The 24,419-nt window shown below is 38.8% G+C and overlaps 1 protein-coding gene across 4 annotated transcripts in view; it reads right to left on the bottom strand.

The window, feature by feature from the left end:
• GABRB1 (gamma-aminobutyric acid type A receptor subunit beta1) overlaps window positions 1-24,419 on the bottom strand; it is a 444,633-nt gene continuing 420,214 nt past the window's right edge. For all 4 annotated transcript variants that reach the window (XM_037742647.1, XM_037742649.1, XM_037742648.1 and 1 more), the window contains 2 exons: window positions 21,637-21,881; window positions 1-764 (listed from right to left, as the gene is read on the bottom strand). In XM_037742647.1, the coding sequence (XP_037598575.1) occupies window positions 420-764; window positions 21,637-21,881 (590 nt within the window). In that variant the 3' untranslated portion in view covers window positions 1-419. The remainder of the gene's footprint in view (window positions 765-21,636; window positions 21,882-24,419) is intronic.

The raw sequence follows: 24,419 nt of genomic DNA on the forward strand, positions 1-24,419 counted from the left end.
TTTTTTTGGCAACATAAGATTGTTACAGTTTACCAGGAAGCAGTGCAGGCAGACAGCAAGGTCCTCTTTTCATTTTCACTTAAAAAATAAATCAGTAAAATCCTGGGCAACTAGAAAAGACTGCTAAAGATCTACCTATCTAACTTCTCTCTTTTTGTTTGTTTGTAAACATGGCAATTAATAGAGCTCTTAAAGAGCTGATAACCTGGACCACAGTAGACTGGAAAAAAAATATTTTTTTTTGTTTTGTCTTTCTGAAGTAAACATAGTGCAGTAATAAAACATATGCAAGACCTAAAACCAATTGGATGGCTGAATCTCTTACCTCAAGAAACACAGCAGTATCGCTGTTGGGGACCTGTAAGGTTAAAAAACAATAGAAGAGGAAAGCAGTCTAAATGGAACCATTAGAACAGACCTCAGTGTACATAGTAAAGCCAATAAACGACATTAAAAAGAGAAAAGGTGATGGGGAAAAACATTCGGGACCACTTGTCAATGGAATTCACATCAGTCAAGTCGGGGATTTTGACTTTGAGCTGGGAGGCGCGCCTGCGGATGCGCCCCTTGCTGGGCACCCCGTGCCGGTCCAGGGCGCGCCCGTAGGCTTCGCGGCTGCTCAGGGGCTTGCGGTACTGGATGCTGGCGCTGTCGTAGGAGTACATGGTGGCCTTGGGGTCGCTTACGCTCGTGAGCACTTCAGAGCCACCTGTCTCATTCCGGATTTCCAGCGTGCTGAGGAGAATGTTGCCGTGGGCGTCGACCTGATGGTAAAAAATCAGGCTCAGACACAAGTCTCAGGATCTTTGCCTGTTTTCATTAACCTGTCACTAATGATGCTCATAAGGCTCATTAAACATTGTCTCCCTAAACATTAGGCTTGATATGCCTCCCGGACATGGAGATTATCTATCTATCTATCTCTCCATCCATCCAGCTGGCTTTCTCTCTATCTATTCATCATCCATCCATGCATGCATTTATCCATCCTCCATTCATCCATCCATCCATCCATCCATCCATCCATCCATGCATCTATATCTATCTATCTATCCATCATCCATCCATGCATGCATCTATCCATCATCCATCCATCCATCCATGCATGCATGCATTTATCCATCCATGTATGTGTGTATCCATCCATCCATCCATCCATCCATCCATCCATCCGTCCATCCGTCCATCCGTCCATCCGTCCATCCGTCCATCCATCTGACCATGCAGCTATCTAATCTATCTGTTTATCTATCTATCTATCTATCTATCTTTCCATCATCCATCCATGCATCTATCTATCCATCATCTATGTATCCATCCATACATGCATTTAGCCATCCATCCATCTATGTATCTATGTATATCTATCTGTCCACTCATGTATGCATCTATCTATCATCCATCCATCCATCCATCTTGCTAGCTTTCTAGCTATCATCTCTATCATCTATCTCCACTCATGTGTGTGTGTGCGTGTGGGGGGGTATTTCTTCTTGTTATAAAAGTGGTACATGGAAACAAAGCTAGAAACACAAAATAAAAAAATAAAAATTCATAATCTTACCTTCGGAGTCTATCATTAACATCTCACTTGCCTTCCAGTCTTTTTTATGTTCATGTATACTTATAAACACAGATTCATTCATATATTTTGCCTTATCATCTGCTTTTCTCAGTAATACAGCCTGGGCATCTTTTCTTGTTAATAAGTATTCCTCTGTGACACGATTTATTAATAGCTTACATGAATAAACCATAATTGAATTAATCTATTGTTAGATGTTAAGGTTTGTTTTACTTTTGTAGTATTATTAAAAAAAAAAGCCGAGAAGCAATATTTTATAGTTAAATCTTTGTGGCTTATTCATAATTATGTCCTCAGGCAAAACTAGCATATATGATTAATGGGTCAAAGGATTCGCCTGGCTATCCTTTGACTTTTGTTCCTCTACTGATGTTCACTGATACTTCCTGCAGTTCCAGCAATTCCTATCCCAGGTTTCCTGGTTCTTCTCTATGCTATGCCCACACATACCCTTTTGGAACTACAAAAAATGTGAACGCAAATTCGCTTAGAATGTGGCCTTGTTTAACTTCAAGCTGATATACTTTGCAAACTGATTTACCTGGAAAGGATATGGCTTATACATGAGAATGAACTTTAAGTACTTCCAAGGCCAGTACAGGAAGCTGTGCTAACACTTGTATTAGCATAGTGGCTGACTTATAGTAAGGGTTCTAAATGCTTTTGAATGAGATTAATCTTAGTAAACACTTAACACACTAGGTATAGGTAAGGAGGCAAAAGAGCCTGGTGAAGAAGAGATAGAGAAAAACATAGGAATCAAATACAAACAAGAGGGAAAGAAAAGAAAGGGACAGAGGATAGATAGCATGTGATGGTGCAACCATAGTAGAGTTTAGAGAACTACAATTTATTGAGTTTCCACCATGAGCCTAGCATAATATTACTTAACACAGCAACCCTATTCTAAAAGGCCATCCCATCCCCATTTTATGGATAAGGCAACTGAGATTTAGAACAGTTAAAAATCTGGTTCGTTTACTCAGCTAGTTAAGTGCCAGCCCTGATATTAGAACCTGTGTGTATCTGATTCAAAGCTCAAGCACTTTCTACTGAGAGGAACACGTCGCAGTCCTTGGCCTTTGTTACACCACACAGAAAGTTCAGTGATGCATTTGTTAGCTTTAAGGCTTGAGTTGGTCGGAGAGAGAACAATGGCAACTGACTCTGGCTTCTGTCATCTCTCTCTCCCTTTTTATCTATCATTGTTTCCCTCTGTGAAACACTGTGCTTCATTCTAATTGGGCTACACACATGCCCTGACTCTGTACATCTATTGGTGACTTAATTCAGGGAGTTATTATTATATTGTTGTTGTTGTTAATGACTACTATTTATTGAATTCTACTGTGTAATTTATCTCAGTAATTTCAGTATTTCAGTAATTGAATCTTACTGAGTAATTTACCTTAGTTATAACAACACTATGAAGTATATGTTATCCTAATTCAGCAGACAGGGAAACAGTGCTCAAAGAAGTTAAGTAAATTAAACCGATTAAACAATAAGTGCCAAATTTGGGATTAAAATAGAGAATATTCTTTGTCTCAAATATTATTTTCTTTCCTCTTTGTATGTTAATCAAATCAACCTGTTTTGGCCAAGGCTCAATTTAAATCCTACTTTCTTGTGTATCTTTGTACTTTGCTTGCCTATAGTCACCTCCAAAACTTTCTCCCAACATTTATTGAGTGCTTACTGTGTGACAGATAAAATGTTAGATGACAAGGATATATGCTTAGCAGAACTAGCATCCTTACCCTCAAAAACCCTTAGCCCTTACTTTTACAGAAGAATTTACAAACTCAGCCAGCCACCTACAGGGACCAAGAAGCATGGCTGAGTAGAGCCAGTGAAAGTAAGTAATTGAGTGAAGTTAGGGAGTGGTGATGTCTATGGGGATTCGGAGAGCAGATGTCTAAGGAGGAGACTGCAACTCAGCTCCATTTGACAACTACACTGAATGAACTAGACCTTACTGTTACCAGATCACCCCTTTTACCAGAAAACCTGAACATACTGATTTTTATTTGGTCCCTTTTTAAAGTTGGCTCAGTAGTGTAAAAATGATCTTCAGGTCAGATGAAACATATCTGTGTCCAGATCTGGCTTCTGCATAGCCAGTTAGGGATCTCTTTTTTTTTCATTCACATATCCTTTAGCATATATCACTTTGTGTTGATACTGATTTTTAGGTTTCAGTTCTATCTTTCCAACCAGAGCTATTGGGGTTCTCAGGGGATAGATAATGAGGGCCTGGACTAGGACAATGTAGCAGAAAGAAAAGGAAAACTATACTCAAGAGGAATTTTTGAAAAATGTTTAAAAGAGAAATGAAACTGATTTGGCCACAGAATGAGATTTGTAGCACAAGGAAGGGAAGGTGATCTGGAAACTGTCAGCCTGTTAGGCTGAAAGGATTTTATTGTCATCAGCAGAAATGGGGTGTTTAGTGTATGTTGCATGTATGGGGAACAAGGAGTTTGTTGTTTTGGTTGAATTTGTGATATACGTTAGGCATCCCTGTGGTGGTGTCCAGCAAGTAATGTATACGTGGTGATAACTGGGATAATGTTGGGGCCGAGATTATTTTAGGAGTGAGGGGTAGCTATGGGGTTGGTGAAGGAGACACAGAGAAGCTGCAGAGGTAGAGAACAAATAATAGAATGCTATGAAGAGAAATTCAAGAAGGGAGACAGGTATCCAGAAGGAGAGAATGGTCAGTAGTGTTTCAGAGAGAACAGGGTGAATGAAGAAGGCTCACAGAGTTATCAATAAGGCCATTTGTCGTCTTAGAATAAAAGCTGAAGCAGAACCTGCATTGCAAGGGATTAAAGACTGAATTGGTAGCAAGGAAGAGAAGGGAGTTTGTATGGACTCCCCTTTTCAAAAGTTTGCAGGTCAAAGGAAGAAAAGAAATACAAGCATTAGCTCACATATATCCTTAGAGATATAAGAGTGAAGCATAATATTGGCAGTGACAAATTTTCAATCAAATGCTAATGGTATAATATAGACCATGGTTAGGGATTCATCAAAATGAGAAATCACTGGGGGTTACAGAAGCCTTCATGTAGCAGTGGGGCTTGCATTGAGTTTTAAAGGATGGGTAGGACAGAACAAAAATTGAGAGTAGAAATCTATGTTATTATTCTAGTTTTATTACCTACTCAGAAATTGTCTTGGACAAGTCTGCATCTCAGTTCCTTTATCTATAAGTGGAAGATTTTCATTAGGTAATCTCAAGGATTGGCTTCCAATCTTTGACAGTTTTTTATTATGAAGAATATTCCAGGTGAAAGACACAGCATTCTAAAAAAAAAATGCTTGTAAAATGGAATCACCTGGTCTATACTGTATGCATCATTAAGTTATATTATTATGGATCTCTCTAAGTAAACAAAGTTGCTAGAATTTAGAATCAGCCAGTGAAGCATACAGATGCTTCTAATTAAACAGAAGTCAGGGTTAACAAGGTACATTTTATTGAGCTATTTTGGTTAGCCTTGGTGCAGATTCAAACGTGCCTAAAAATTGTATGAGGCTTATCAGTTTGTGCAAATACCTCAATATTCTCTGTCACTGAAAGCTAGAAATCATAGCTTTAAGTGGTTTGACATTTAAGATAATGGATCTAGTTCTGCAACTATCCATGAAAGCTGATTACATTAGTACAGAGTTTTACATCAACATTACCACGTTCTTTTTAAGGAAAAATTTTAAAGTAGTCGTATAACAATTCTTGCCCACTTCCATTTTCTTTCTTACCCAGAGTAGGATTTGTGCTAAAGGTTGATGTTAACAAACTCGTGTGTGTGTGTGTGTGTGTGTGTGTGTGTGTGTGTGTGTGTACATGCTCATGCATTTCTTCTGCAGTGTGATATTTTATCCCTCTCCCTCCAGCTTTGTGCTGTAAGGTAAGGTATACATGTGGGAGCCATACCACTGCTGACATCCACAAGTTTCTGGTTGGCTCTGCCATATTCCCTTCCCCTTGGAGAAGAGTGGCTTTCCCTGTGCCTCAATCATATCAGGGCATCAAAGGTATTCTTATATCTGAAGCTGACACAGCTTTCCAAAAATAATATCCATGGAGAAAGGGCTATTGTTTTCTCATATCAGCAGAGAAATCAAGAAGTCTCATGTTGTACACTTCAAAATCTGCAGTGGTCAAATTCTGCCTAATTAATACAGAAATATCAAAATATCAATAGCTGAGTTAAGCACAATCCAGACTGAAGATTTTTAAACCTTGAGGCAGAAGGAAGTAAGGCAAGTTAAAATCGTTAGCACACTGGATTTCCTAGGCAGATACAGACCAGCAGATTATTTTAAAAAGTTGCTGATGTTGAAAGAACTGTTCTATGGGATAATCATTCCCCACACTTCACAGTGCCCTCAAGTATGAGAATTCCCACTCCAAGCCCTAGGAGAGAATCTAAGGGAGGAACATGTACAACCTCTTTTCTCCTCCTCCCCTCTCCCTGCTCTCCACTGACCTATCTGATAGGTATATTTAGAAGAAGGAAGCAGCCAAGCTAGGCTCTGTGCCTTCTGGGATTTTGAGTCTCTGATCTGCTTACTGAGAGAGTGCAGTGCAGATAGGAATCTGGGTGTTGAACCCTGCTGTGCTTTTGGGTAAAGTCTGTGGTTGTTTATCAGTTCCAATGACCGGGAAGGTAAGTCTGTTTCTGATTGGAAGGAAGGACTGTAGTATCTTAATCATGCATTCCTCAAACCAACATAACAAATTCTTTTTTTAAAAATATAGAGTGTCATTGAACCTACATTTAGAGAAAATGAATGTAATTATTAAGAAGGCTTCAGGAGGGCCAATCGAAAAACCCTTCCTCTTCCACTTCAGATAGATGACCAGTAAAGGGGAGCAGAGAAGGCGGCTTTTTGATCTTCTGCCCCAAGGCTTGGCAATATTTCACTCTCACTCCACTCCTTGTTAGGCCTATTTCCTGTGCTGCAAAAGGTAATTTTAGGCAGAACATGGATAACCATATAAAATGTTAATAGTTCATGCATTCACTCACTCATTTATTCAATCAATGTTTATTGAGGTACTATGCCTCAGGCACTGTTCCAGACGCTGATGAAGACATCAGCCCCTCCATAAGCAACAGAACATCATGTCCCTCATTTAAAAAATTCAGAGATCTCAACAAATAAAGCCTCTTGATGGTACAGTCTCCTGTACAAACACTGGGACCCTGACCCTCTATTGATTCTAAATGTTTTACCGGGCAAATATCCCGACCTATTTCAATTGCAGGTTATCAGTGTTCTTTCCAACAGCCTCTTTGAAGTTTGCTCTCTTGAACCACGATGTCCACCTTCTTCTTGTCTGCTGAGCCTTTCTCACATCTTTTTCCTGAAGGTCATGACACCCAGGCTTAAGGCCTGCTGACCACAGACAAGTCCCAGAGGGACTCACTTATAAAGAAAAGCCTGGATTTTTATTTCACAAAGGCCTGAGATGGCAGAGACAATCCAGCTTCTGGCTGGCGAACTCTTTCCTCCCTTCCTGCAGTGCACTGCTTATAAACAACATTATCTTATTCTTAAATTCTAACTCTGACGACACAACAGTCTTGGGAAGATGGTGGTGAGCAAAACAGACAAGGTTCTTGAAATACTGGTGCTCACATTGTTATGGAGGAAAATGGTCAATACCATCCCTCCTCCTAAAATTACTTTTTTAAAAATCAGGTAATATGAAGAAAACAAAACAGCTATTTACATCTTTTAAAGTATGTAGGAAAATATGACCGGTTAGTGATTGTGTGCATAGTTTTCTTAACAGTATATTCATGCGCATATTTCATTATTACAAGGGGGAAAACCTAAAGTAATTCATGTTTTCTTATTTTCTCCTGTGCCTTACTGCAAAATAACCTAAAGGATGGCTCTGCATGGTGTTTAGAGGCATTGAAATCTCAACACGACCAGAGCAGAGCTCTTGATCCGCTCTCTTCCTATTCAACTTGTTGCTTCCGCTGAGTACCCCATTAGAATGTTAGTCTGAGAGGGCAGGGATTTTGTGTTATTCACAACTGTTTCTCTAAAGCCAAGAAAAGTACTTGGCATATAGAAACATTCAATAAATATATGTGAAATGAACGAATGGGGATATATACATTGGATATAGTGGTTAATTTTGTGTGTCAACTTGGCGAGGCTGTGGTATCCAGTTGCTGGGTCAAACACTAGTCTAAATGTTGCTGAGGAGGTATTTTGTAGATGTAACTGGCATTTACAGTTACTGTAAGTAAAGAAGATTACACTTGATAATGATGTGGCTGGGCCTCATGCTGTTGGTTGAAAGCTTTGAGAGCAAACACTGAGGCTTCCAGTTAAAGAAGAAATTCTGGCTGGGCGCGGTGGCTCACGCCTGTAATCCCAGAACTTTGGGAGGCCGAGGCGGGTGGATCACGAGGTCAAAAGATCGAGACCATCCTGGTCAACATGGTGAAATCCCGTCTCTACTAAAAATACAAAAAATCAGCTGGGCATGGTGGCGCATGCCTGTAATCCCAGCTACTCAGGAGGCTGAGGCAGGAGAATTGCCTGAACCCAGGAGGCGGAGGTTGCGGTGAGCCGAGATCGCGCCATTGCACTCCAGCCTGGGTAACAGGAGTGAAGCTCCGTCTCAAAAAAAAAAAAAAAAAAAAAAAAAAAAAAAAAAAAAAGAAAGAAAGAAATTCTGCCTCAACACTGTAATGTAGAAATATTGTCCAAGTTTCAGGCATGCCCTGCAGATTTCAGGCTAAAGACTGCAACATCAACTCTTGTCTGTGTTTCCAGCCTGCAACCTGCCTGACAGATTTTGGAGTTGCCAGTTTGTACAATTGCAGGAAGTGATTCCTTAAAATAAATCTCTTTTTATTTGTATGTTAGTTCTGTTTCTCTGGAGAGCCCTGACTGATACAAAAGGCATGCCAAAAATTATAGGGTGATTCTCAAATGACTGTAGTCCAGAGAACACTGATGTGATGGCTGTACTATTTCTTTCTGTAACAGAAACCTGAAGCGAGTGTGCAAATTTATTTTCTAGCTTGGGTTCAGCCTTTCTTCCACCTCTTCCATCTCACTCACGCTCTCCTCTCTGTTCCAACATCCTCAATGAGTGCTTTAGACTATGAAAATGCTGCCACTCACTGAATCGAAGTGCTCTGGATATTTTCAATATATGAATGTAGCTGAACTCATTTTAGCGTGATTGAAATAAAATATAATCTTGTTTTCAGTGGCAGTTTTAAAGCCCTGTCGAGGAATACCTCTGGGCTCAATCTACTTTGCAAACAGTGAGTTATTTCCTTGTTGCTAGTCAATTCAATTAGAGTCACATTAACGGAGTGGTTCTGAAGCACAGAGCAGGAAACCAAGTGAAGTGGGGCTGGCTACGTACAGAGTGAGCTAATTCACTGTCCTCAAGAAGCCTACACTCTGCTGAATGAAGCCAACCAGTGCAAATAGCTGCTTGCCCCTGTAGAGAGCAGACAGTTGCAACAGCCCAGGCTTCATCTTCCCATCCCTCTCATGGAAGGTACCGCATTTGCTGTTGTTGTCAGTCATTTGCTTTCATCTGGGCTGCCAAACCCTGACCTCTTAGCCTGGAATTCCTGAAACCTTTTTTGGTGGGTAGGAAATGGGAGGTTCTGCTGATGCTTTGCATGTCTTTATGTATGTCCTGAAAGCTGTGGCAGAAATGGAAACTTTATTATCATTTTGAGAAAGAACAGAAGATTAAGTACAAATGTACATAAGTCAAAGACAAATAAATTATATTTTTCAGGAAACATAAAAGAGAAAAAGATAAAGATAAAATGAAACAACTGGCAGTTTTCCAGAACATTACTCAGGTAGATACAGTTATCTTGGATTCCTTTCTTTTCCTTATTTCTCCCATTCTATGTTTTAATAGGTCCAAACTGCTCTACTTTTAAATGCATCCTGATTCTGTTCATTTTTTTCTTCCTTTTTAAATGTTTCCTTTTTATGAGCACATAGCAGGTGTTCCATGTCTCCTTTCCACCATCACTTCTTGAAGCTTAAGCGATCTTCTTCTTTCCAGAAATGTAGCCCTATGTTCCTTTCTCTACATAGAAGCTGGAGCAATCCTTTAAAAATGTAAAACAGGGCAACAAAGCAAGACTACGTCAAAAAAAAAAAAAAAAAAAGTAAAACAGGCCAGGTGCAGTGGCTCACACTTTGGGAAGCCGAGGCAGTAGGGTCACATGAAATCTAGAGTTCTAAACCAGCCTGGCCAACATGGCAAAACCTCGTCTCTACTAAAAATACATAAATTAGCTGGGCATGGTGGTGGGCGCCTATAATTCCAGCTACTCAAGGGAGCTCAGGGAGGCTCAGGCACAAGAATCACTTGAACCCAGGAGGCAGAGGTTGCACTGAGCTGAGATTGCACCACGGTATTCTAGCCTGGATGACAGAAACCCTGTCTCAAAAAAAAAAAAAAAAAAAAAAAAAAAAAAAAAAAAAAAAAAAAAAAGTGAAACAAATGATGTCTATTTACATCATCTGTTTACTCTGTTTATATCTTCTGGTTATTTTTCAAGGCACAGAATGAAATCCAGATTTCTCATCCTAATCCAAAAGCATTACGTGGTTTGATTCCTGTGTGTACCTCAGCCCTCATTTCCTACCACACTGCTTTTTGAGCACTGCTCAAGCCACACCGGACTTTTTTTGGCTATCTCTTTTAGTTTTGTTTTATTTTGTTTTTTGAGATGGAGTTTTGCTCTTGTTGCTCAGGCTAGAGTGCAATGGCACAATCTCAGCTAACCATAATCACCACCAACCAGGTTCAAGTGATTCTCCTGCTTCAGCCTCCTGAGTAGCTAGGATTACAGGCATGCACCACCACACCTGGCTAAAGTTATGGATTTTTAGTAGAGGCAGGGTTTCTCCATGTTGGTCGGACTGGTCTCAAACTCCTGACCTCAGATGACTTGCACCCCTCAGCCTCCCAGAGTGCTGGGATTATAGGCATGAGCCATGGTGCCCAGCCTTCTGGCTGTCTCTTGATTCTCCTTAGTCCACAGGGCATTTTCATCTGCTATGCTTCTCTTGTAGAATGCTGTTTCTTGCCCACATTGTTACCTAGGTAGCTTCTCATCATTTTCTTTACCATAATTATCATTGCATGCCATTATATCATGCATTTATTCACATATTTGTCAATTACCTCAACTGGAATAAAAGCTCCAGGAGGGCAGGAGCTTCTTTTGTTGTTCATTGCTACTCAGTATGTCCTCCTTGCTTTTCCAGAATTGAGGCTAAGATACATTTTGCCGAGTAAATGTCTGCAGAGTGGGGAAATCTGAAACTTATACTTTGAGCCATCTTTCTGAACTCTGAGTTTCAATGGCCAAGGACACCTGCAGGGGTGGTTGGAATCTGTAGGATCTCCGGGGTTGTGGTTCTCAGACATTGAGGTGTATCTGAATGAATTGGGAAGCTTGCTAAAACCACCAGTTTGAGTTCATCTCATTTCAGATTAAGATCCTTCTAGTCTGTATTCCACTCAAACATCCCAAGGGTCCTAGGTGGTTATGGTGGTTGCCTGTTGGTTTGACCTGTCTGATTCCATTCTACCTTCCTCTGATGATAACGCCCTGATGTGTTTTTGGTGCATGTGGTTGAAGTATGCCTGATTGCATCTTCTAGGCTCAAAGGACATGCATGTAACCCAGACCTGGGCATTTAGCGTTTTCCATCTTTCTGGTGAGAAGAATTGACTTCTGCGTTAAAATATGACGTTTGTCCAAAAAGACTCAATTCTAGGCCTTTTTGTTTTTGTTAGAACTATTGGGTATAAGAAATAATTTTGTGCTAATTTCAAACAGCTTTGACACTATAAAGTCGGAACTTTGGGACTACCATGAGGGAAGGGTCTACTGAAAATAAAGTCAATATAAAAAAAGCAGAATTAAGAGATGAAGAGAGATACTTTCTGACAAATTCTTTGCACACCTGGAACACCACATGTGAAACTAGGACTATGCTTGGGGCTTTCAGTTTTGTGGGCCAATAAATCCCTCTCCGTCCTCTTTTATTTTAAAACCAGTTAATTAAGGTAGAGTTCTTTCTTGTTCACCAAAAGAGTTCTAGATACCTGGGTAGACAAAAAAAAAAAAAAATAGAAAATAAGAGACAGAGATTCCTAAAAAGGAAAATTAGACTTCAGAAGGCTGGAGATAGGATAGGATTAAATCAAGGTTAGAGAACAAAAAGTGAATGAAGGCAGATTTGGGCAGGCTTTGAGGAATAAAGAAGTTCATGAGCTATCAACACAGGCTGTCAGTAGAAATTCTGGATGCTAGGTATAGACGGTGAAAGTTCCATCGAAGGCGGGGTGAGTTTTTCAGTTGGTCTGAAGACCCAGTCTCAAAGGCTGACAGATATGGAGCTATTTCAAGCTGGACCTAAAGACAGAGCTGTCCAACTTTACAGTGCCTGCCTTCACCTGCACATTGCATCCTGGAAGTAACCGCAATACAGAGCTGATTCCCATTCAGAAAGTTGTCTGAAAATGTTTGGGTGACTCACCGCAGAGAACAGGAATGGGAGAGAAGAGGCCAAATCACAATACTAATATCCGATTCTAAGGGGAAAAAAATCGATTTCTTGACTATTGGGGATGCAACTGCATATTTGGTATGTGAAAGGAAAATAAATCTTGGGACCCCAAAATCACTAAGCAAAAGGGAAAACCTGCCTCCCATTCTATTCAAAGTAACCCCTCTGCTCACTGAGATAAGTGCATATCTGACTGCCTCCTTTGGAGAGGTTAATCAGAAACTCAGAAGAATACAACCATTTGTCTCTCATCTACCAATGACCTAGAAGCCCCCTCCCTGCTTCGAGTTGTCCCTCCTTTCCAGACTGAACCAATGTTCATCTTGCATATGTTGATTGATGTCTCATGTCTCCCTAAAATGTGTAAAACCAAACTGTTCTGACAACCTTGGGCACATGTCAACAAGACCTCTTGAGGCTGTGTCATGGGCACATGTCCTCAATCTTGGCAAAATAAACTTTCTAAATTAGCTGAGACCTGTCTCGGATACTCAGGCTTCACAGTATGAATCCTTGGCAGATTCCTCTGGTGTCCCCTGTGACACCGAATGACTTTGAATTGGTCTCTGCTCACAGACCACCCAAGCTACCATTTCAGCCATTTCTCATATTTGCAAACGGATAGGCATTGTGGTCAGTATATACAACTGAAAAAGTTCCAGATGAGTATAAAAGTGGCCCAGAGGTAGCTTACTTATGGCCTAGTTGTACTGTGAAATCTATCTTTCAAGACTCTAAATACTATCTCCAGTTTCAAATGATGCCCGAGGGGCCTATGAATCTACAGTCTTTATCACCTTAGAGGTTGAAACTCTCCTAATGTCTGGATCTAGCATCTGCACTGATATAAAAAGATGCTTCAGAGCGGCTGGAGGAAATATAAATCAAGACAAAGCAAGCACTCCTGAAGCTTCAGTACAAATACCCCTTGACCTGACTGCCTGGCCAAAGCTATCAAAAGTAATGTGTAATAACTGAACAGGGCCACTCTGCTCCAGCGAACCAAGGCAAATACTGAGGAAATCCCTCAAATGAAAATTGTCTGGGACCAGAGCACAGATGTCATTTAAATGTAACTGTTTACATGCATCGAAAAGTAGAGGATCATCCAACCATTATATTAAAAAAAATTAATAGTCTTTTTTATATTTTTGAGTTTAACCAGGCGGTAGCAACTTAAAATACCACACAGTTTGCATTATTAATGTAACGGCTGAAACGACACACTGAACAGATGAAGTAATATACTTGCTTTGTTTTTCTTTTTTTTTTGAAAAAAAAAAAAAGAATGAAGGAGGGAGAGGAAGAAAGAGAAAGAGGAAGAGGGAGAGAGAACGGGGGTGTTGCTTTATTGCCCGGGCTAGAATGCAGTCTAAAAATGGGTATGCCTATAATTGTGCTTAATAATAAAGACATGAAAAAAAATGAGGGAAGAAAATAACAAACAAGCAGCAACCAATATTTCATTTAAACCTGTAAATAGAGGTGATGTGTACTGATAAGAGTGTATATTTTGTGTATTTAAAATGGAGAGTTCTATAAATGTTAATTAAGTTTACTTGTTCCAGATCTGAGTTCAAATCCTAGATATCGTTGTTAATTTTCTGTCTCACTGATCTGTCTAATATTGATGTTGAAGTCTCCCACTATTATTGTGTGGGAGTCTAAGTCTCTTTATAAGTCTTACATATCTGGGTATTCCTGTATTGGGTGCATATATATTTAGGATCTTTAGCTCTTCTTGTTGCATTGATCCTTTTATCATTATGTAATATCATTCTTTGCTTCTTTTGATCTTTGTTGCTTTAAAGCAACTCCTGCTTTTTATTTATTTATTTATTTTTGCTCTCCATTTGGTTAGTAAATCTTTCTCCATCCCTTTGTTTTGAGTATTTGTGTATCCTTGCTTGTGAGATGGGTCTGGATGCAGCATACCGTTGGGTTTTAGCTTTCTTTTTGCCTGTCTGTGTCTTTGGATTGGGGGATTTAGTCGATTTAAATTTAGAATTAATAATAATATATGTGAGTTTAATACTGCCATTTAATGTTAGCTAGCTGTTTTGCCTATTAGTTGATGTAAATTCTTGATTATGTTGATGCTCTTTACTTTTTGATATTTTTAAGAAAGGCTGATACTGGTTGTTCCAGTGGATGATAAGAAACTTCTGTGAATTAAAAGAACTTGTTCTAACCCAATGCAAAGAAACTAAGAACTTTGATAAAAGGTTTGATGAAATGTTAACAAAAATACACAACTTAGACAGAAGTATAAGTGAATTAATGGAGCTGAAAAACACAACACGAGAACTTCGCGAACTATGCACAAGTTTTAACAGCCGAATCAATCAAGCAGAAGAAAAGATATCAGAAGTCGAAGACCAACTTAATGAAATAAAACAAGAAGACAAGATTAGAGAAAAAAGGATAAAAAGGAACTAGCAAAGTCTCCAAGAAATATGGGACTATGTGAAAAGACCTAATCTACGCTTGATAGGTATACCTGAATGTGACGAAGAGAATCAATCCAAGCTAGAAAATGCGCTTATTCAGGAAAACTTTCCCAACCTAGCAAGGCAGGACAATATTCGACTCCAGGTAATACAGAGAACACCACAAAGATATTCCTCAAGAAGACCAACCTCAAGGCACATAATTGCCAGATTCACCAGGGTTGAAATGAAGGAGAAAATACAGAGGGCAGCCAGAAAGAAAGGTCAGGTTACCCATAAAGGGAAGCCCATCAGACTCATAGCAGATCTCTCAGCAGAAAGCCTGCAAGCTAGAAGAGAGTGGGGGCCAATATTCAATATCCTTAAAGAAAAGAACTTTCAACCCAGAATTTTACATCCAGTCAAACTAAGCTTCGTAAGCGAAGGAAAAATAAAATCTTTTGTGAACAAGCAAGCACTCAGAGATTTCATCATTACCAGGCCTGCTTTACAAGAACTCCCGAAAGAACCCCTTGCTTTGTTATTGACATATTATCTGTCTGGGCTTCTGTTTTTAGAAGAGGACAAGAAAGTTAGGAACTACAAAACCCAAGCAGGTGCAGGAATGAATATAACATGTATGAGATGGTGCAGCTGTATTATTTTCCCACCTAAATATGAAGAAGTTTATAAAATTGATACAGGAGATAGAAGGAAATTATTTAGACAGATAGAAAGGGCAACAGAGTCCTTGGTGGAATTTCTCTTTTAACAAAAAGCAGCCCCCAAATCATTTCTTTTCTAACAAAGAGTAGCCTGAAAAATCAAACTGTAGACATAGAGAAGTAAGTTGGAAGCTTGCACGGGTGAGTGCTGGAAGCTGTGCCATTAGAAAAGGGCTACCTGGAAGACAAGTATGTTCAACATGAAGGCTCTATCTTCCCTTTTCTTTGTCACCCCATGTACAGTACAGAAGCAGGCAACATGGTGCCAGCCAGGTAGAGAACCCACCTGCATAATAAAAAATTAGAGTGGGGTGGCTAGCTTTTTTGCACATTATGCAAATGGCACATCTAGCCCTAACCAGTTTTTTGAGCCTCATGCAAATGGAAAACCTGGTCTGACCAATCTTTCATGCCCTATGTAAATCAGACACCACCTCCTCAAACTCAACTATAAAACCCCTTTTATTTCATTACAGACCAGAAAACCTGCTTGGGACCCCTCTCTCTGTAGGAGAAAGTGTTTCTCTTTCTTTTGCCTATTAAACCTCTGCTCTTAACCTCACTCCTTGTGTGTCCATTTCCTTGATTTCCTTGGCGTGAGACAATGAACACTGGCATCACCCCCCAGACGAACAGTGCCATCTCAAAATCTTAGCCATAATGCTCCTTTGAAGATTACATGTAATGCTATACAACACTGTGATTCAAAAAGAATACCAGAGGTCGATATAGGCATGCTTAAAATACTTTTTTGAAAGTAAAAATGATAGGAACAGTAAGACAGTCTAGAGCAGAAGCTGAAGTGGAGTATAGTCTCTTTTTCCTACTTATTATAAATATGTAAGAATTTTATAACACTGAATGCCTTGTGTGGTTTCTAAAAATATCTTAAATGGAGAACGGCTCTCCAGCATTCATTCATTCATTCAACAAGTACTTATTCGGTATCTACCCTTTAGCTATTGAGAAAAGAACAATAAATATAATAGACAAGGGCCCTGGGATGTATACCTGGGAAACGGTAGCCTAATAAGAGAAAGGGATGTTAAAAGATAATTATACAAATAAACATACTCACTATCACGGGAGTCCTATTGTGGAAAATCACAGGATCCCATGATAACAATAAGCAGAGATACCAAATAATAAATCAAGAGAGAGGGTGTCTGTTAGGGCATCCTCAGAGTAGCAGCATTTATGGTAAGAACTGCTACAATCGAGAAATTGAGAGAAGCCTAATATGACCTTCAATTTCGCTAATCCCTTTTTTCTGTTCTATACAGTGTGATGTTAATCCATCTAATTAAAATTTCAATTCTGTGATTTCCATTGTTCCATTTTTATAGTTTCAACTATCTTCTGAAACTCCCCATCTCTTCATACACTGTATCAATTTTTTTCTATTAACTTTATTTTAAACCTTTTATTTGGAAATTATTATAGATTCCCAAAAAGTTGTGAAGATGGCACAGAGGGGCCCCATGTACCCCTCACCCAGGTTCTCCCATTGATTATATCTTACATAACTATGATATAATATCAAAACCAGGAAAATGACATGGGCATAAAGTGTGTATGGTTCTATGTAATTTTACTGCATATGTAAATTCAAAGCATTCCAATTAAGATACAGAACTCTTCCATTATTGCAAAGATCTCCCTCACACTATTTCTTTATAATCAGTCACACCCATCCCCACCATCACCAACTTCTGGCAACCACTGATCTGTTCTCCATCTCTATAATTTTGTTATTTCAAGAGTGCTATATAAATGGAATAATACAGTATTATAAACCTTTAAAACTTTTTTTTCACTCAACATAATGCCCTTGAGAGACATCCAAGTTTTTGCATGTAACAAGAGTTCATTTCTTTTTTTATTGGAATAGTACTCACAGTATGAATATACCACAGTTTGTTTAACCTATTGTAGGATATTTTGGTTGTTTCCAGTTTTGGGCTATTTCTTATGAACTTTTAAATACATTAATTATAGTTGTTTATACTAATTATGTTTTAGGCCAACATTTGAGACTTTTACACATATGTTTCTATTGACAAACTTTTTTTCTTGATGATCCCATTTTCCTATTTCTTCTCATGTCTAGTAAGTTTTTACTATATATTAGATATTTTAAACAATGCACCATAGAGACTCTAGATTCTGCTGTCTTCCCCAAAGAATGTTGAGTTGGGTTTGGTAGGCAGGTATATGCCTCACATATCACCCAGAATATGTGGAGACATAGTTTTATGTGTTATTAGGGTAAGCCTATTTTAGTTTTTCCCTTAACCCAAGGGGAAACCCTTATTCTTATGACTTAGCCTTTACTCCTAAGGTATAAGCCTTTTGAGATTTTTAAGGAAAGCCTAATGTTCTTACCACCCCCACACTCCCCAATAGGCTGGACTCAAACTCCAAACTCTGACTTTTATATGGTGGACAGCAACTAAAATTTCTGTTCATTTTTCTTTCCCCCAGCTTCTAGCTATTTTTTCTTTCTGAGCTCCTTGGTATTTAACCTGTACATTTGTAACTCAGGGATCAACCTGGGGAAGTTTACACTCAGATGATGAGTTTCTTTTTTGGCTCACTTCTGAAATTTCCAGGAACTCTGGAAGAATCAAACTCCATGATCTGACTCCTCAGGCCAATACAACTGCAGTTTCTGATGAAGTTTTGCGGGCCTGACATCCCTTAGACTGGGACATGGCTTCAGGGGAAAAGCTGCATAAACATGGATTTCACTCAGTGTGGTTTCTTTCTTTTGAAGGTTGATTCTCTTTCAGTTTTTGCTTGTTTTGTTATTCTTGCATGTCTTAAAGCAGGTTTTTAAAAGTGTGTTTACAGTTTATTATTTCTATCAATAGGAGGATTAGCCTAATACAAAGTACTCTGTCTTGTTTTAATATGATTTGTTTTTGAATTTTGTTGTAATTATGTCTCTTTTTCTGTGGAAATCATTTGTGAAGTTTCTAGGCTAACTTTCCATGAATAAAAACATATTTTTAAAAAATCTCCTTTAAGCATTGTCTCCTGACAGTTGAGGAATTTCTCAATTCTTTCTCCTTTACTTCAAAATTTAAAAAGTCAGTTTATCAAAAATAAAATTTACTGATTTGAGAGCCAAGGAATTCCTACAACATTTAAGCCCAGTGTTACTCAAACAGCCTGCTTATGAAATAAAGGTCAGTCAAATGCGAACATTTTATGTATTTATTAGCCAGTCATGAAGTCCCCTTCAGGGCTTATACATCTAGATCTGACATGACACAAGCTTTCCTCCTGCCTTTATTCACCTTTATTATCTTAAAAAATTTATCTGATATCCTAGCGTGGAATCAAAACCTTAAAGTGTTTGCTTAATGTTTGTTTTACAGTCTTTTTGTTTTATCTGAATACATGGATTCCAGCTTGCTTGACCTTTCATTTTGATAGGGACAGGAGACAGAGACAGGAAAATTCTGGGAAGAAGAGGGTGTTTCCCTGGCAAAGGCCCCACCCTCACGCATAGAAACCCACAGCTCTAAATGGAACAGGGATTCCTGTTTTAGTGCCCAAATATTGCCTTTTGGCCCATCCTGTCTTGTACCCATATAAACCCCAAACCCCAGGCTCCATCAGGAAAAGAGCTAAGGAGCAAAAAACTGTCATAGCAGAGGAGAGAAGAGGAGTGTCTGAACATCGGGAGGAGTTTGACTGGGGATGGTCGAAGAGATTGGCTGTGGGATGGCGGAACTCCAGGGGAAGATTATCTTCCCACTCCAGCCCCTTTACAGCTCACCGTCCATCTCACTGAGAGCCACCTCCTTCTGGCAATAAGGTCCCCCACATTTATCATCCTTCGATTTGTCCGTATGTCCCGATTCTTCCTGGACTTTGGACAAGAACCTAGGTACCACAAAGGCACTGAGCTGGCTACGCTTAAGCTGTCTCCAGATGCAGAACTAAAGGAGCACTGTAAGGTACCTGTTGGGGCTTCGGAGTTGCAGGCACCCACCTCTAGATGCTACCAAGGGGTGAGAGCCCAAAAGTGCTTGCCCTGGCTCCCGCACCTGCCCGTCAGCATGCTCCCCCTCCCATAAGGAGTTTGAGTGTGAGGCAGCCCAACAGAGGAGCCACATCCCTGTCATATGTCTTGTGAGGGGGATCAGGGAACTCTCCTGTTTCAATTTAATTACTCTCTCTAGAGAATATTGCTTTTTACCAACGGAAGGGCCCTGCTTTCTTCAATATGCTTTCCTAAATTCTACTTATCTTTGAGTATCCATCCATTTCATGTCTTCTGAATTTTCCCACCACTGAACCTATTCCACTTTCTTTAGGTAGGGTTTTCCCTCATGACTTATAAATTAACACACATTCCAAGTTGTGCAGAGGATAAACTAGTATGTTTGGAAGGCAACTAAGATGAGGATGGGAATGGAAAAGAGGTGACCTCCCAAAAAACATTTGAAGCTGGTATGGTTACAATCGGACCATGAGAAGCTACTTTCTTTTCAGGTATACACCTCAAACTAACTGTCTTGTCTCATTTTACAATCACCTCATGTGAGTATAACCTTCTTTCACCATAAGATGAGAAGATTCTTGAGGGCGAATTATCATGTCTGCTTCTCTCCCCTTAGCTTAGCACTGAACATAGTGCCTCATACAAAGGTAGAAGTTTAAGTGATGTGTTCCTTTGAATTTTAACCACTTGGCTGAATCTCTAAGTTTCCTTTGCTAATTTTTCAAACAGTATTTGTCCAGACTTTTGTCCTACTGAGAGTATAACGACACACCCTGAAAACTTATAATTTGGCCTCTGCTTAATGATCGAACCACATTTCATACTACTTTGCTTTCTCCCTCACTACTATGCTCTTGCTCTATCAGTCTTCTCTCAGTTCTTAAACACACAGGAATTCCTGCCTCAGAGCCTACACACTTGCTGTTTCCTTTGCCTAGAACAGACAATGCATATTAGCTGCCTCTCGTCACGTAGGTCTCAGATCAAATGGTAATTCCACAGAGAAGTCATACCAAAGTGTCCTGCTCCATTAAATCTGACTCAAATACTCTCTTGTCCAGTACTCCATTTTCCTGTTTTTTCTTTTCAGTTTTTTATTATTATTTTGAGACAGGGTCTCACTCTGTCACCCAGGCTGGTATGCAGTGATGCAATCTCTGCTCACTGCAACCTTTGCCTTCTGGGTTCAAGCTATCCTTCCATCTCAGCCTCCCAAGTAGCTAAAACTAGAGACAAACACCACAATGCCTAGCTAATTTATATGTTTTTTTGTGGAGATGAGGTTTTGCCATATTGCCCAGGCTGATCTCAAACTCCTAGGCTCAAGCGATCCACCTGCCTCAGCCTCCCAAAGTGCTGGGATTACAAGCATGAGTCACTGTTTTATTTTCTTTTTTAGCACTTACTAGTCCCTAAAATTACCCTTTTAATATTTGTTTGTCTTTGTTGCCTGTCTTCTCATGTTTGAACCTAAGCTCCATGACACTGAGGAATTTTGTCTCATTCATATCAGCATCTCAAATGCCTAGAACAGTGCCTACATGAACAAATACGTGAGTTGTCACCCTGTGTGCTGTCTTAAAACAATTTGTGGTAGATACACATTTCCATGTACTTAATGGTAAATTGATTTCAGTGAAAATGGCTCAGAGGTAGAGGCTACAGAAATGTTTTTAAAAACTGAACAAATCATTAATTTAAATTTAGTTCCATCCAATGAGACCACAGGTTATAAAATATACCAATGAAAAAAATCTCAGTTCTTATAACAACTCTGTGAGATAGATATACTATCATAATCTCCATTTTATGGATGGGGACACTGAAAGAAAAGGTTAGATAAAGACTTATATAGGTTGATTTGGCTGAAGCTGCAAAGTTAGTAGGTGAGAATCAAAACCAGGCAGTTTAATTTCAGTCTATGGTTATACCCATTGTGCTGCATCACCTCATCTGCATTTAGCAGTGCAGAGTATATTCTCTCATTTACTTACCATGCAAATCTAGCATTATTATTTTACATATACTTTTACAACTAGTTTAGAATAAATTATAATGGACTTGGGGTTGAGTTCCAGGGTATATTATTAATCAATATAATCCTCAATCTAACTTCTTCATTCCTCAGTCCCCGAATATGTACAGTGAAGGCTTGGTTGAGTGTTATTAAAGATCAAATAATATTTTATTAATTGTTGTTAAGTTATGAGATCCCGGGCATCATACTGCTGGTAAATTTACCAAGAATGTATTTAGGAATATTTAATGTCTTACCTGGACTTTATTCATCTCCAGTTTGTTCTTCTCATTGGCACTCTGGTCTTGTTTGCTAGCTCCCTTTTTCTGAGGGCCTTTCCCAAAGAAGATGTAATTTACAAAGGCATACTCCAGCAGAGCCAGGAACACAAACACAAAGCAACCCATCAGATAAATATCAATCGCTTTGACATAAGGGATCTTTGGCAGGGTCTCCCTGAGGTGGGTGCTGATGGTTGTCATTGTAAGCACTGTCGTGATTCCTGTGAAAGAGAAAGACAATGCTTAATTAAGGGCGCCACTATTGAGTTCCTTTTACAAGACGGAGAGGGCAGATGCCATTTCCTTATGGTGTCTCTGAGTAATCACAGTAGCATGATAAACCACTGGGCAAAAAGGGCAGATATTTTGAAAGACAAGGCATCAGCCTCCCTACATAGTCCATTAATGAATCGTAAAACAGAATGTGTAGTTAATGAAGGGTTGAAAACATTTTTTTTTGTTTTTCATTAATTTTTATTTTTTATGGGAACATGATAAGTATATTTATGGGCTATATAAGAAATTTTGATATAGGCATGCAATGCATAATAATCACATAATGGAAAATGGGGTATCCATTCCCTTCAAGCATTCATCCCTTGTGTTACAAACAATCCACTTATACTCTTTTAGTTATTTTTCTTTTCTTTTTTTTTTATTGCATTTTAGGTTTTGGGGTACATGTGAAGAAGATGCAAGATTGTTGCATAGGTACACACATCACAGTGTGATTTGCTGCCTTCCTCCCCTTCACCTATATCTGGCATTTCTCCCCATGCTCTCTCTCCCCACCTCCCCACGCCCCCGTCCCTCCCCCATTTTGGTGGTTCACGCCTGTAATCCTAGCACTTTGGGAGGCTGAGGTGGGTGGATCATCTGAGGTTAGGAGTTCAAGAAAACATTTTTTTTTAATTGCACAAAATAAAAAGAAAAGCAGATGGAAAAGCAGATCAAAATCCCATTGAAATCCTACTGTTGAATGTCTCTCACTTTGTTACGTGGCCACATCTTCCTTCTTCCTTTTCACAGCATCTCATTCATTGTGCTCCTAAATCTGTCTTTGTGACACTAATCCCTATAGCAGCTCTTCCAAATTGAAAGCTGGTGACTAGTTTGAGATCTACTTCCTTCCATGAATCTACAGGATACCCAAGTTCAGTATTGAATTTGAAAATAATTGTCATTCATAGCAAAACATTACCAAAAGAAGAAACACGAGAAGTTTCATAATTTGTGTCAAGTACTTGATATATGTATATTTTACATTTGTTCTAGTCTTGTTGCTTCATTATTTCAAATATTCTCTATTTTCTTGGTTCTAGAATCTAGGACGAGTTAGTTCCCTGATGTCAGAAAACAACTTCTTAAAAATTGATCTTGGATTTGTTAAAGAATTTTAAGACTATAAGCTCATAAAAGGCAGATTTTGTTTTGTTTACTTTGTTAAATGTAGCATTCTTAATAGTATAATATTTGTGTGGCTGTATAGTAAACATTTTGTGTTGCTGATGGTGATGATGAAGTCATAATTGTGAAAAGCAAGAGTGAAAAAGAAGTTGGAACCTAGTGTAGACATTTGTGCTGCAATACTAATATTATACATTGGTATGGTGTTGTACAGTTTTAACACTTGCAGTTATAAATTATCCTTATATGGCTGTCATAACAACCTGAAAATGATAGGGAGTATATATTATTCTGATTTTATAACTGGGTAAACAGAAATTCTGAGATTGGTTATTTTGTTTTAGATTACCCAGCTAGGGTCAAAAAAGCACAGTGATGTTCCACAATAGCATTTAAAATAAGCAACGAGATGAAAAGGCAAAATCTAAAATTTGATAGCAACTCTTAAAAATAAAGTCAGAAAGTGTGAAGTGGATAGTAAAGACAAAGAAAAACTTCCAAAGGGAATGGAAGGTAGCAAACTGAAATGAAGGTAAAGAATAGTTTTGCATTCATTTGCTAATCAGATTATTCTAGACATATATTCCCAGTTTTGACTATTCAACTTTTAGAAGAGCAGGTAAAGTAGGAGGTCAGGACTGCCATACAAAAAATTAAAGTGGTTCAGATCAGTAATAAATTCTACTGTGCTGGACTGACATAAAATGACAAAATGAGTGGCCTTTCTCACTTCTTTGAAAAAAACCTTTAAATTTCACCTAATATAACTCTAGCTAATGTGCTTCACGGAAATGAATGAGTCACTTACAAAATCACCAATTGCATTTCTTCTTCTCCTTGTTTTACATTTTTAAGTGAAAAGTGTTAGTAAATGAATGCCATTTTAAATTATGTGTGTTTTAAAATATCTCAGGTTTTACAGTCCAAAGAATAGCTTAAACAAGCACCTTTATATGCTGACATCTTTAATATCTCCAATCAAAATAGTGTTAGCTTTGAGGATAGAAGAGTAAAGAGAACCACAATTCATACATTTACTAGTTATTATTCTCTGCTGTGGACATCATCCACTGTCTTTTCTTAAGTGTAGCATATAGACATAACAACATTCATGTTCAAGTAATATATGCAGGTACATATGTATGATACTATTATTTGTTTGCCTTCTTTAATCTTAGACTGTTCAAAGATTGATAAGCGGCTGAAAACACATTCTAACCTTCCAAGGAATCCTTAAAGTCTCAAATATAGGCCAGGTGCAGTGGCTCACGCTTGTAATCCCAGCACTTTGGGAGGCTGAGGCGGGTGGATCATGAGATCAAGAGATTGAGACCATCCTGGTCAACATGGTG

This window comes from Cebus imitator, unplaced genomic scaffold (assembly GCF_001604975.1).
Source record: "Cebus imitator isolate Cc_AM_T3 unplaced genomic scaffold, Cebus_imitator-1.0 Scaffold124, whole genome shotgun sequence".
Taxonomy (NCBI): domain Eukaryota; kingdom Metazoa; phylum Chordata; class Mammalia; order Primates; family Cebidae; genus Cebus; species Cebus imitator.